The following is an 11833-nucleotide window of genomic DNA, read 5'->3' as shown; positions in this document are numbered from 1 at the left end:
ACCGTGGCGTGGGAGATGGTCAGGATCCCGTTCTTGACGGAGCACTTCCTTCTCTGCCACACTTTCCGGATCCTGAGGATGGAGCCAATCACGACCCGATACAGCACCCGCTTCATGCAGCTGTGCGGTGTCATGCTTGACCATCATCACAAAACCCGCCCCCCCCAAACCCCACACAAGCCAGGGTCTGGGCTGCCGTTTATTACCCCAGGGGGAGGGGAACGCAGACTAGCAGGCACACAGGGAGGCACCAGAGCACTGGTTTCTTCCCGCTCTGGCCGCACCTCACAGCATGTGGAACTTCCCTGAGCAGGGACTGAACCTGTGTCCCCTGCAGTGGAAGCACAGTCTTAACCACTGGCCGCCAGGGAAGCCCACAGCACTGCTGTTGATAGTGAAAACGGGAGATGGCAACAGAAATCTGATAGCAGGAGAACGGATAAATGATTACAGGCATTTAAAAAGAATAACACAACTACAATATGTGCGGACCTACGCAGATTTCTGAAGCATACTGTTGGTTGAAAAAGCAAGCTGTTTTAAGATACTTTGGGTATCATCTAGAATAGTTAAAATTTCAGACCTATAAAACAGCATTCTACATTTTCTATACATTTATGTATAAATGTATTTCCTTCTTTATTGTCTGTCTCCCTGGTGAGCATGTAAGCTCTGTAACGATAAGGACTTTCTTTGGTTCAGAGCTACATCCCCAGTGTCCACAACAGGGCCTGGCATGTAGGACTCCCAGAAGGTATCTGCTGAACTCACGGGGACAGTCCCTGCCTTCCTCAAACCACACATTACAAGTCACAGGTGCCATCTGTGGACATAGACCAGTTACCACTACTTCTAAAGACAGCAGGTTAACTCTCAGACTTGCCTGAGGGAAGCATCGTTCGAAGCTGGTGCACGGGAGACTGTAAGTGCGTCTCCCTGCCTGAGAGGCGGGGGCAGGTCCCTAGGTCACTAGCCCCTGGGAGGATGCTGAGCACACAGGGGACCCCGGGCTGGCTGTGGACGTACCCGTCACTCTTCTTCAGCAGGTAGCCCTTCTTCTCGCTGCCGTATTCCTTGTTGCCCTGCAGCTGGTGCATGCTGTAGCCTCCCTGCCGGCTCTGGGAATCCTAGAGAGGAGACGTCACGGATTAGACTCAAGCCGGAGACAATTCTCCACTCCTTGACTCTAGTCTGCCATGGAGCCTTGGTCTGTTGGTCTGGAGCTAAGAGAATTGTGGACTTTTGAGAGCTGCCAGGTCCTTGACCATATACTAGCGGAGGAAACTGGGCAGGTGAGCAATTGCCAGACAAGCCTGAGCTGAGGGCTGGGGTCCGGGTCTCCTATTTCTAGTCCGGAAGCCAGCTCTACCTCAGAGACACTGCAGCGGCAAGCTGTTCTAGGACTCAAACCAGTCTACGCTGGCAGCAGAGGCGAGTGCAGAGAGGGCTAGGGGAAGCGAGGTGGGCACCCAGCAAAGCTCATACACCCCGAGAGTTCCTCCTCCGGGCACGCTGCCCCTCCTTCACCTTTTCTGCTAAAACATCCCCAACAAAAAGCACCCCTTCTCAGTGAGGGAAGAAGAACTGCAATAAAACTCTTGTTTTGCAACTAACGAGTCCTCTGTAAGAATACACCTATACCCACGCTTTGCATTTAAAAGGATGACTCGGTGGCAGGGAAAAGCGTATGACATGGTGACAGGACAACACAGATGCAGACAAGCTCGGTTTAACATCCACGAGTGCGTCCTCCTCATTTCTAAAGACTGCACTGTGGAAAGGTAAGAAAAGAACCCACAACGCTGAATGGTAGACGGGCACATGGGGCGTTAGACACACAGTACGGTCTGACAAAAAGCATTGACTTACTCTCCTAGACTTCGATCAGGAAGGGCAAAAGCAAGAGGGAAAAAAAGGCAGAACATTTGAAAATACAGTTAATTTCATTGATAGTCTTATTGTTTATAGGCTAAGCAGTTTTTACAACACAGAGAGACAACATCACTGCAAAGGTAATTAACATCGGGTATCTCTCACACTTCAGAGTCATGATAAACTTTGCGTGGCAGGATAATAAAACATCTTCATCAAGTTTCATTTCAGGTCACTTGAGAACAGAGGGAAAAGAAAGCTGGATGGAAGAGGAAGTACACGCTTCACCAAGATTGAAGGGCTGACAAACCTCAACATGTTTATGTGTAAAAAAAACCCAGTTCTTTACTTACTAAGTCTAAAGAAAACAGCAAGTGGTAGGAAGACCCTTTGTTTTCCTACAATTTATGTGAAGTGAAGAGAATTTAATAAAAATAACAATAAACAGCTCAGAAGCAAGCCCTGAAATGTGATGGAGAAGAGGCAGGAGGCTGAGGCACATTTACTGATGATCACCCACGGCCTCTCCCTGGCCTTCAAGATCCCCTGGACCAACAGCGTGTGCTTGGCGAGTGCTTGGTGAATGTCAGTAACAGCTGCAGGGAAACCTGTAGGGCTATTGCATACACACCATGAGTTCACTGTTCAAAAGCATGCCCCAGATGCTCCCTAAAATCCAGGTGCCGCAAACATGCTGATGACGCTGGCTGGGATACAGCCTGTCCTGGAATTGGATGCTCACCCTTGGCCCCCGCTGTCCTGCTCTCTAGTGTGGGTAACTGAGAGCTGACTGCACGCTGTACCGGGCTTAGACTAAAGAGGTTACAAACTCTGCTTGGTTTGTTTATTTTATTTTTTTATTGGACATGCAGCTTGTGGAGTTTAGTTCCCCAACCAGGGATCGAACTTATGCCCCCTCCATTGGGAGCTCAGAGTCTTAACCACTGGACCACCAGGGAAGTCCTTGCTTATTTTCTTAATCTGAGTCATTTCTTTAACTGGCCAGATTCCCTCCAGCTGAAATGTATCATTGGACAGTTTTAATCATCTGGGGAAGGGTGGAGCCTAGGAATGTTGAAAAATTCCCCTCCAGGTTTACTTTCAACCAGGGTCTACAGGCTTGGACTCAGGAGCTGTGACCGAGGGGCCGAACCTCATACCAAACAGGCAAGAGTCTGCCTCCTCCAGTGTCTCCAGGGACACCCCAATGCAACGGTGGGGACACCCCCAATGCAACGAGGGGGACACCTGGGGTTTTTTTTTCAAGGAGGCAGCAGTGTGTCCACAATACCAGTCAAGAAATACGAGGACAGAAGATCAGATCAGATGGTAGAGACTTGAGCCACTGAGACAAAATTCACAGGCTGGGATAAATGAAACCCACAGAATTCCTGCCTTAACCCAGTGAAATCCCAGGGAAATCACGTAACTACGGAACATTACTTAACAGGTATCTTTGCCACATCTACACCTCCCCACAACATTAAAAACAAACTCTAACATCTCCTTGATATAGATTCTTATTAAAAGAATAACTATCTTCCTTGGACCCCTTTTCAATGAACTTCTCTTTATCTGCTCACATAATTCCTAGTCTGTCTGAATGCTTTAAAAACTATTCCTCTTTCACCTTAATTAGCCTGCTAACATTTAAGATAAAGGTCCAAGTTTAAAAAAGTAAAAGTACTTTTTTAAAAAAAATAAGGATTCAGATGGTGATAATTGATGAAAACTATTGTATTCTGTAAACTTACTACTAAGACATTCCTTACATATATTTTTACTAGCCTAAATTAACTTTAAATTTTGAATAACAAGCAGATTGAGTATTCTTTGCTTTATATCAGACAAACATGGTTTTAAAGGTGAATAAAGTGGCTGAAGCCTAGGCTTTGACCCCAGAAGTCTGTTTCATTAAACCAAGCAGGAAGGAAGTGATGAGTCAGAAGTAGCATCAACAATCCTAAACTAAGTACTGAGTTTTATGACCTAAGAAAGTCACACAAATGATTATGATATTGAGAAATGATGGTTCAGCATAGCACTCCAGATAACCAGGATTCTGAATCCTGTTTAGAATTTTTTAGAATCCTAAAAAGAGGATTCTATCTTTCGAGAAAGTAAATCTTGGAGAATTGTTAACACTTAATAACAAAACAATCTGGAAAAAGGAAAGGCCACCTACTCCAGTATTCTGGCCTGAAGAATTCATGGACACAGGAGCCTGGCAGGCTGCAGTTCATGGGGTCGTAAAGAATCGGACACAACTGAGTGAGTCTCACACACACAGTAACTAAACAAAGCACAACTGAAGGCATCAAATAGGCTCTGAATCTTCTAACAGCAGAACGGGAACCAATATGTGCAGAGGAAAGAGAGATGCAAATGAGAAACTCATTCAGGCAAGCAATTTAAAACTAAACTTAAAAAGAAAACCTTGGAGAAATTCCATGATGTGACTGAAGAGATATAAACTATAGAATGAGAAACTATGGTGGTACTTTTTTAGTTCAATTTCCCATTCTCTATTAGCAGTACAAATTAGCTTACTTTCTTATTAGAAAACCTTATTAACATATAAGATGCATTACTAAGGAGCAGAATCTTACATCCTCTAAAACTGCGAGCAATTACACCCTCATTGACTTAATGGCTTATAATTGTTTCTGGCATCCAATTTAAAACTAAACCTCTATTTAGAGAAGCTTCAAATTTCTAATGTAAGGTATGAATGGAGTGGGCAGAGGAGTTCTTTTGTTTCATCTTACTAAATATTTACTAGTTGTTTTGGGGTGCCAGGCAACGTACCAGATACTGTGAAAGGAGAGATGAGCAAAATACAAAGTTTGCAAAGTAAGATGGGTTACTGAGACAGACTCAAAGAAAAAGGTGGAGTTTGGGGAACAATTTATGAATAGCATCATTAAAAATCAAATATTTTCAACCCTGAAAATAGTATTGAGGCAAACAGTCCTTTTACAAAGTTCAGTTCAGTTCAGTCCAATGCTCAGTCATGTCCGACTATTTGCGACCCCATGAATCGCAGCACGCCAGGCCTCCCTGTCCATCACCAACTCCCGGAGTTCACTCAAACTCACGTCCATCGAGTTGGTGATGCCATCTGGCCATCTCATCCTCTGTCGTCCCCTTCTCCTCCTGCCCCCAATCCCTCCTAGCATCAGAGTCTTTTCCAATGAGTCAACTCTTCACATGAGGTGGCCAAAGTACTGGAGTTTCAGCTTTAGCATCATTCCTTCCAAAGAACACCCAGGGCTGATCTCCTTTAGAATGGACTGGTTGGATCTCCTTGCAGTCCAAGGGACTCTCAAGAGTCTTCTCCAACACCACAGTTCAAAAGCATCAATTCTTCGGCGCTCAGCTTTACAAAGTTAGGCTATTATAAAAACCTAACTAATTTCCTGAAACATTTGCCAAAAGTCAATAAAGAATTGTGACAAGGAAAAAATGAGTGTACCAAAAATCCACAGATCCTATTTAGAGTTCAAATTCTTGAAGCTTCCTTTAATGGAGTCAGGTTGAAGCCGGTGGGGGTGAGAAGGCTGAATGATCTGATGGGTGACTTTAATTTCTCAAGTCCTTATTTTAGATTACCTTCCACTCTTCCCAAACTGGAGTGCAAGAACTCTCTGGTGGACAGTCTTTTACCAAGTCATTAAAAATCATTACTTTCTAAACATATATTGTGATAGGAGATGATAAACACCATGAGAATGGGACAGCCATGTTACGAAAAGTCAACTTTACTTGTAAAATACTCTGGACATGGTGTTAAAGAAAACTTATTTATTAATTTGGGGTGGAATTAAAATAAACCATGTGGATTTCCTCATGCGTATGAGAGGCTTAGATGCAACTATGCTGTTTAACTAGTGTGAGCAGAATAGTCTTTATGCAAAACAAAAAGGGACTGTAATAGTCTTTTTTTCTTTTTTCTCCCAAGAAAGCTTCCAAGCACAGGAAAGAGGTAATCCGTGTGACAAAACAAAGGTAGGAAGTGCTTAGTATACAACTGCCAGCTGAAAACCGTGTCGTTTTCTCCCCAGACAGAGACCTAGCTCTTACCCCTCCAGCTGGGTATTTCTAGGGCTCTTAGGCTGAAAAGTAAGAAGAAGCTACAGGAGACAGCTTCTCCCAGGGCCAGCAATAAGCGTGGTCTGAGGCCTCAGAGCACAGGTGCAGACGCTGCAGAGACTGGATGAGCTGGGTATGAGCCCACACGCCTCCCAGCCCCTTGGTGCCTCCTCCCAGGGATCAGCAGGTTCTCAGAGCAGGGCTACAGGCTCCACTCGCTGCGTGAACACCCAGGATTTATATAAAAACTGGATTTGAGGAGGCAGGAGGGTAGAGGGTGACAGTCATTCAGTCAAGGGAACCTTCAAGGTTGCTTTAAGATTAATGGTGCTGGTGCATGCTTGAGGGGGGTTGCTCTGTTCCTGTTTTGGACTCCTTGAACCCCTTTTGGAAACTTTAGGAATTTACAGACGGTTAGTTTGCAACATTTAAAAAAAAAACCGGGGGTGGGGGATGGACACTTCCCCCAGTGGTCCAGTGGTTAAGACTGCCTTTCTCTGCAGGAAGGGTGGGTCCAGTCCTTGGTTGGGGAACTAAGATTCCCACATGATGCACGGTGCAGCCAAAAATTAAACAAACAAAAATCAGCTTGCAATTGTGAGATAATACAGGGAGGAACTGAAACTATAAAAAAGTGCTGTATTTTGTGTGATTTTGATTAAGTATTGCACTTAAACTGAATCCATAGTAATTTTATAACATAAGCACTACGTTCTCCCATGCGGTGAATGGTGCTCACTACTCCATGTGCCCTTCACATGAAGTCCCTTCCCTTCAGTTGCACCCCAGGTCCTCCACAACCACTTCTGGGTTTTTGCCTCAGAAGCAGCATGTCTCACTCCTCCACCCACCCTGCCCCAAGCTGTAGGTGGGCTGCGGACTCCGCCTGAGTCTTTCTGGCTTCTTCTCTTTTCTGGCACGGCCCCTCCCAATCTCTTACAGCCTCCATACTGCTGTAGGTCTGATCGCTGGTCCACACGGCTGACTATTACCTACTAGGCAATGAGCTCCTTGATGGAAGGGACCCAAGTTCAGTGCCTAGAACAGTTGTTGGCACACGGTAAGTATTCATTAAATGCTTGACCAAACAAATGAACAGATGAGACTAGTAATTAAGGATGTGTATTGCATTCATTTAACACTTAACCATTCACTGTATACTCTGTTTCAGCCCGCAAGGACAACCTCACATTAATTTTTCTAACTGTTGGGGACAAAAGCTCTGCATCAAAATAAGTTCTCTATTTTTCTGGTAGAATGAGACAGGTTCCTCTTAGCTGCCTGGAATGGGGGTGTGATCATCAATGCTTACTCTTTAAAGCCTGGGGGGATGCTCTTCTGAAGCACACCTCTTTAAGCCAGGATGGCGAACCTGGTCATGGAACTGGGCACATCGTTTTTTGTTTTTTTTTTAACAAGGAGGGAATGGGAACTTAGAGGCTGTTTCTACTGTGTTTTAGATGACAGCTGTATCTTGGGTCTCATCTATCCCCACCACCACCATAACCACCCTGGCAGGAAGCCCTCCCTATGCTTGTTCTGCAGATCAGGATACAAGGCCCCACTCAGAGGTTAGCCCTGCTGGAAACACAGAGACCACCTACTTCCTTCTGATCGAGTTGGAGCGAGGACTTTATTAGGTCTCGGAGTGCGGTCAGCTGTTTCTTTTCTTCGTCCTGGGTCTGTTTGATCTATGAGAGAAAAACATTTCTTCTATCACCCATCTCTCATACATTTATGAGCAGAGTTTAACTCATCCAAATAGATACCACTCATCAAACAATTATACAGTTGATTTCCTTATTAAAGTCCTTCGCATGGTCTCATTTTTGACAGGCATGATTTTCTCTTCTTCTTAAACTACCAGTGAGGTTGGAAATTAGTGAATAATGCAACATGCTTCCTTATTACGTAGTATGTCTAGGCTAGACAATTAACTCAGAAGGACTATTTTAAACAAAGGTAAGAAGTAACACTGAGTCATTTGAGTTTTTCAAAGGGTGGAAATACCATGATGTGACTGAATGGGCCAGAAGACAACCCTCAGAATGACCGGAATCCCAGAGCTAACGCATGGACGAAAGTTTACAAAGTTTACACGAGGGCAAGGGACTGGTGCTGTTTTCCTTTCTTCTTTTCTTTTTCTTTGGTGCTGCTTTTCCTAATTACTTGGAATTTTAACTGCAACCTGAGCCATGTTAGCTTATTCAAGAAAAATCAGAAAAAATTCACAGCTGTGTATTTTTGAAGTTCTATCAGAATATCATTTGTAACACTAAAACCTTATTTGAATACATGCAGTTACACTCCTAAACACATACTTTCTTTTTTAAATTTGAAAGTGAATGTTCATTTCCCTCCCCAAACTTTCTCCTTTTTATTTCGTATTGGGGTACAGCCGATTCACAATGCTGCGGTAATTTCAGGTGAACACAAAGGGACTCAGCCATACGTATGCCAGTATCCATTCTCCCCCAAAATCCCCTCCCATCCAGGCTGCCGCATAACACTGGGTAGAGTTCCATGTGCTGTACATTAGGTCCTCGTATATACTTTTAATATTATTCATTGCCAACTGGTTCATGAAGAACAAATTTGAGATTTCTACATAAGCATTTAGTTTTTTTCTCAAAAAAGTTTTCCTCTTGATTTTCTTCTTATAAAGGCAAAACATAGACAGTAGGGGGAAAGAAAGGGGAGGAAATATAAAACAAGCAAGCAAGAAAAAAAATCATAAATATCTGCTTATTCAGAGACAATCACTTAGCTGCTTTCGTCCCAGGATAAAAATTTCTTTTTGTCTTTCTGCAACTGCTGACGAAAGGGCACTCGTGTGATGATAGCCACTCAGAACCAATGGCCATCCCCCTGCTCCCTGCCCTACCCTGCTCTTCCTATGTCCCAGAAACATACTCTGGAATATCTGACCAGGGATGATGTCTCTGAGTTAAACTGGAGGGGAAAAACAAGTTTATCGGCCTTAGGTTTATGCTGACACATCACTTCACCCTGTCTTCTTTTCTTTAGCACTCTTAGAATACAGATTACAAATTTACTGTTATTTACCCACAAAAGCAAAGTTAAAGTGTATGCATTTTATAAAGAACTTACATTATACAAATCAGCAGCCAGCTTTTCAATGTACTGTTTCAATTTATCAGCTGTTTTCAAACCATCTTGAAAGAAACTACAATGGAAAACAGAGATTTACCAGCGGTTTTAAAAAAACAATATGAACCATAGTTACCTGAAAAATCTGAATTTCCATAGGTACACATTTACTCTACCCATATATCTATACAAAACTAATTTCAGTATTTTATAAAGATGTACTGACAAATTATAGGCAGGAAGATTCTTTACTGGCTGAGCTACGAGGGGAGCCCAAGTTACAGGCACCGTTTGACCTATGGTAGCAGCTGTCACACAGATACTGCAAGCAACAGCTATAGTCCCAACACTCTCATTCATACGAAGTACATTTCTTCATGGTTGTGCCAAATTTGAATTCAAAAGAGACAGACACATAAACCAGTGGAGTAAATGAAGCTGAACTGGACATTAAGGACAGCAATAAAGGGCAGAGGACAGTCAGCAAGGGTTCTGTTTCCCAAGATCTCTGTGTCCCAACATTTTTGAAACAAAGGCTGTCGAATCAGTGGTACCAATGAATTCGGAAAGCTTTCAGTTCATGAAGACTCACCAGCCACATTTCAAGTGCTCAGTCATCACGTGTGGCTGGTGTATACCAGGTGAGACAGGAAAGAATATCAGCACTTCCATCACTTCAGTATGGCAGAGACCAACATAATATCGTAAAGCAATTATCTTTCAATTAAAAATAAATTTAAAGAAAGTTCTACTGGACAGTGCTGCTCCAGGTGAAGAAGCAGCAAACTGAGATCTGAACAGCCTGCAAGGAATGTTATAAAACATACATTTTTTATGGAGAAAGAGGGATGGTTTCAGTTTGAGATGGTACTGATAAAAATGTGAAGTTCTTTACCAGCAGTGAAGGTGGGCTGGAAGGAGGGATAATCCCTACCAGTCAAAAGGCTGAAGACAGACCCAGGCGGTTTATGTGCCTACAGTTAAATTCTTCTGAACATGACTAGACTAAGAAAAGTCCACACAAGGAGGAATGATTTTAATCTACAGTACGATCCAATGTTTGTAAACCAAACAAATCACATACGTAAATCCAGTAAATTTCTGAGTAAGGAGATTACGAGTCCCCTTCCCCTGCCCCAATTTTTTCCCCAATAGCTCCATTTTCTAAATATTTTCTTAAGATCATACATTACTTGGGCAAAATAAAATCAAAGAATCAACACAGCCTAGGAGGACGAGGCTGAGCTGAGTCCCTCTCAGATGATTACTTTTAGGGCCAACTTCTGGTTTTTGGTGGGAAGTGGGGGTGCGGGTGGGGGTAGGGGAGCTGCTGGGGGCGGGGGGTGGAGGCCACAGGGGAACAACGCAAATGCAGCCCCCGACAGTCCTCGTGACACCGGGTGGCCAGCACTGCGGTCATCAGAGCCCCCTGAGCCCCCGCCCATCCACGATCCACGGGGCCGCCTGCTGGCTGGGGCTCACAGCCGCAACCTCCACCGAGGCCCCGCCTCCCGGTGCCCCTCTTCCCTCTCTCTGACCTGGTTCCCTTTCAGCGGAAACGCCTGGCCTTAGGAGTAAAAAGCGTATGGTATTTTGCTCCAAACCTCACCGCATGTATAATAACCTGGGGCGGGTTACTGCCCTTGGCTGACCACGAGCATGCTTAGCTCCACCTGTGGACGCTTTCTGAACTTCAAAGGGCATGGGATGAGCCACTACCGATGACAGCGTTCTGCTGGCTGGAGAGGGAAACACGAGTGTCAGCTCTGATGACCCATCACTCACCCTGGACGTGGATGCTTTCCCTACAGAAGCGGAAATTGCCGAGTGACATCCCACTTGTCCCTTGGCCAATTTCTCTGTAAGTTACTGAAATAATTTGGAAAATAGGTGATGATGTAATAATAATAATAATGGCAGCTAATGTGTAATTGGGTACTCAGTGCCAGTCACTCACCATTATGCATAATTCATGAAATATCCCTTTTTAAAGGTCTCTTTACAATCTAACAAAATAGGTAATTATTATCATTAACCTGTAAGACAGATAAAGAAACAGGCTCAGAGAGGTCAACTGGGTTGTCTAGGGTCATCGAGTCATTAAGTGCCGAGTTTGGATTTGAGTATCCGTTTTCCCATCTCTGGAGCATAGGTAATTAAAGCACAAGGCTGCTCTGGGCCCAAATCTTTGCTCTCCCACTGAATAACAGCATAATCTCCAGAGCCCTGCGCCTTGATGTCCTTATACAGGAAATGAACAGAATGGCATAGACCCTGGAGAGTCCTCATGAGCACCAAGATAAACTGCCAGGTACAGAGAAACAGCTCAATGCATGATGGCCACAGGCCAGCAAAATGGGCTTCTTCATTTTTCTGACCTTAGGGACACAGCAGGACTGGTTCATTTTTTTTAAATAAGTAGCTTGAAAGCAATATGACCACATTTTAAAGATACTGGGTGTGAGAAAAAGGTAAGCTGCCAACTGATGGGTGGAATGACCCCTGCATTTACACTGAGGAGCTAAGACACACCTCCAGAGGCTGGGAGAAAGCACAGAAGTGCCCAACACCGTCACCCATCCATCAGGCAAGACACATCTTCCTTAGAACAGCTCGGAACCTTCTTGATCCTGAGAGTCGCCATGTACTTCGTTTCTGTCTTAAGTCACTCTAAGCAGTGACCGGGAAGGAAAATATTTTGTTCTTCCTTTTAATTTAAAAGAAAGAGAGAGCAGAAGGTCTCCCTGATACTCCTTTA

General features: G+C 44.1%; 1 protein-coding gene across 5 annotated transcripts in view; it reads right to left on the bottom strand.

Annotated features, from left to right (window-relative positions):
* ASAP1 (ArfGAP with SH3 domain, ankyrin repeat and PH domain 1) overlaps positions 1–11833 on the bottom strand; it is a 339676-nt gene that overhangs the window by 59461 nt on the left and 268382 nt on the right. For 3 of the 5 annotated variants that reach the window (XM_027560830.1, XM_027560826.1, XM_027560829.1), the window contains 5 exons: positions 9076–9151; positions 7569–7655; positions 1870–1878; positions 1027–1127; positions 3–72 (listed from right to left, as the gene is read on the bottom strand). In XM_027560830.1, coding sequence (XP_027416631.1) covers positions 3–72; positions 1027–1127; positions 1870–1878; positions 7569–7655; positions 9076–9151 — 343 coding nt within the window. The remainder of the gene's footprint in view (positions 1–2; positions 73–1026; positions 1128–1869; positions 1879–7568; positions 7656–9075; positions 9152–11833) is intronic. The other 2 variants (XM_027560831.1, XM_027560828.1) reach the window with 1 other exon arrangement.

Source organism: Bos indicus x Bos taurus, chromosome 14 (assembly GCF_003369695.1).
Source record: "Bos indicus x Bos taurus breed Angus x Brahman F1 hybrid chromosome 14, Bos_hybrid_MaternalHap_v2.0, whole genome shotgun sequence".
NCBI classification, from domain to species: domain Eukaryota; kingdom Metazoa; phylum Chordata; class Mammalia; order Artiodactyla; family Bovidae; genus Bos; species Bos indicus x Bos taurus.
Note: the sequence above shows the minus strand (reverse complement) of the source record. Positions and strands in the feature narration are given on the sequence as shown.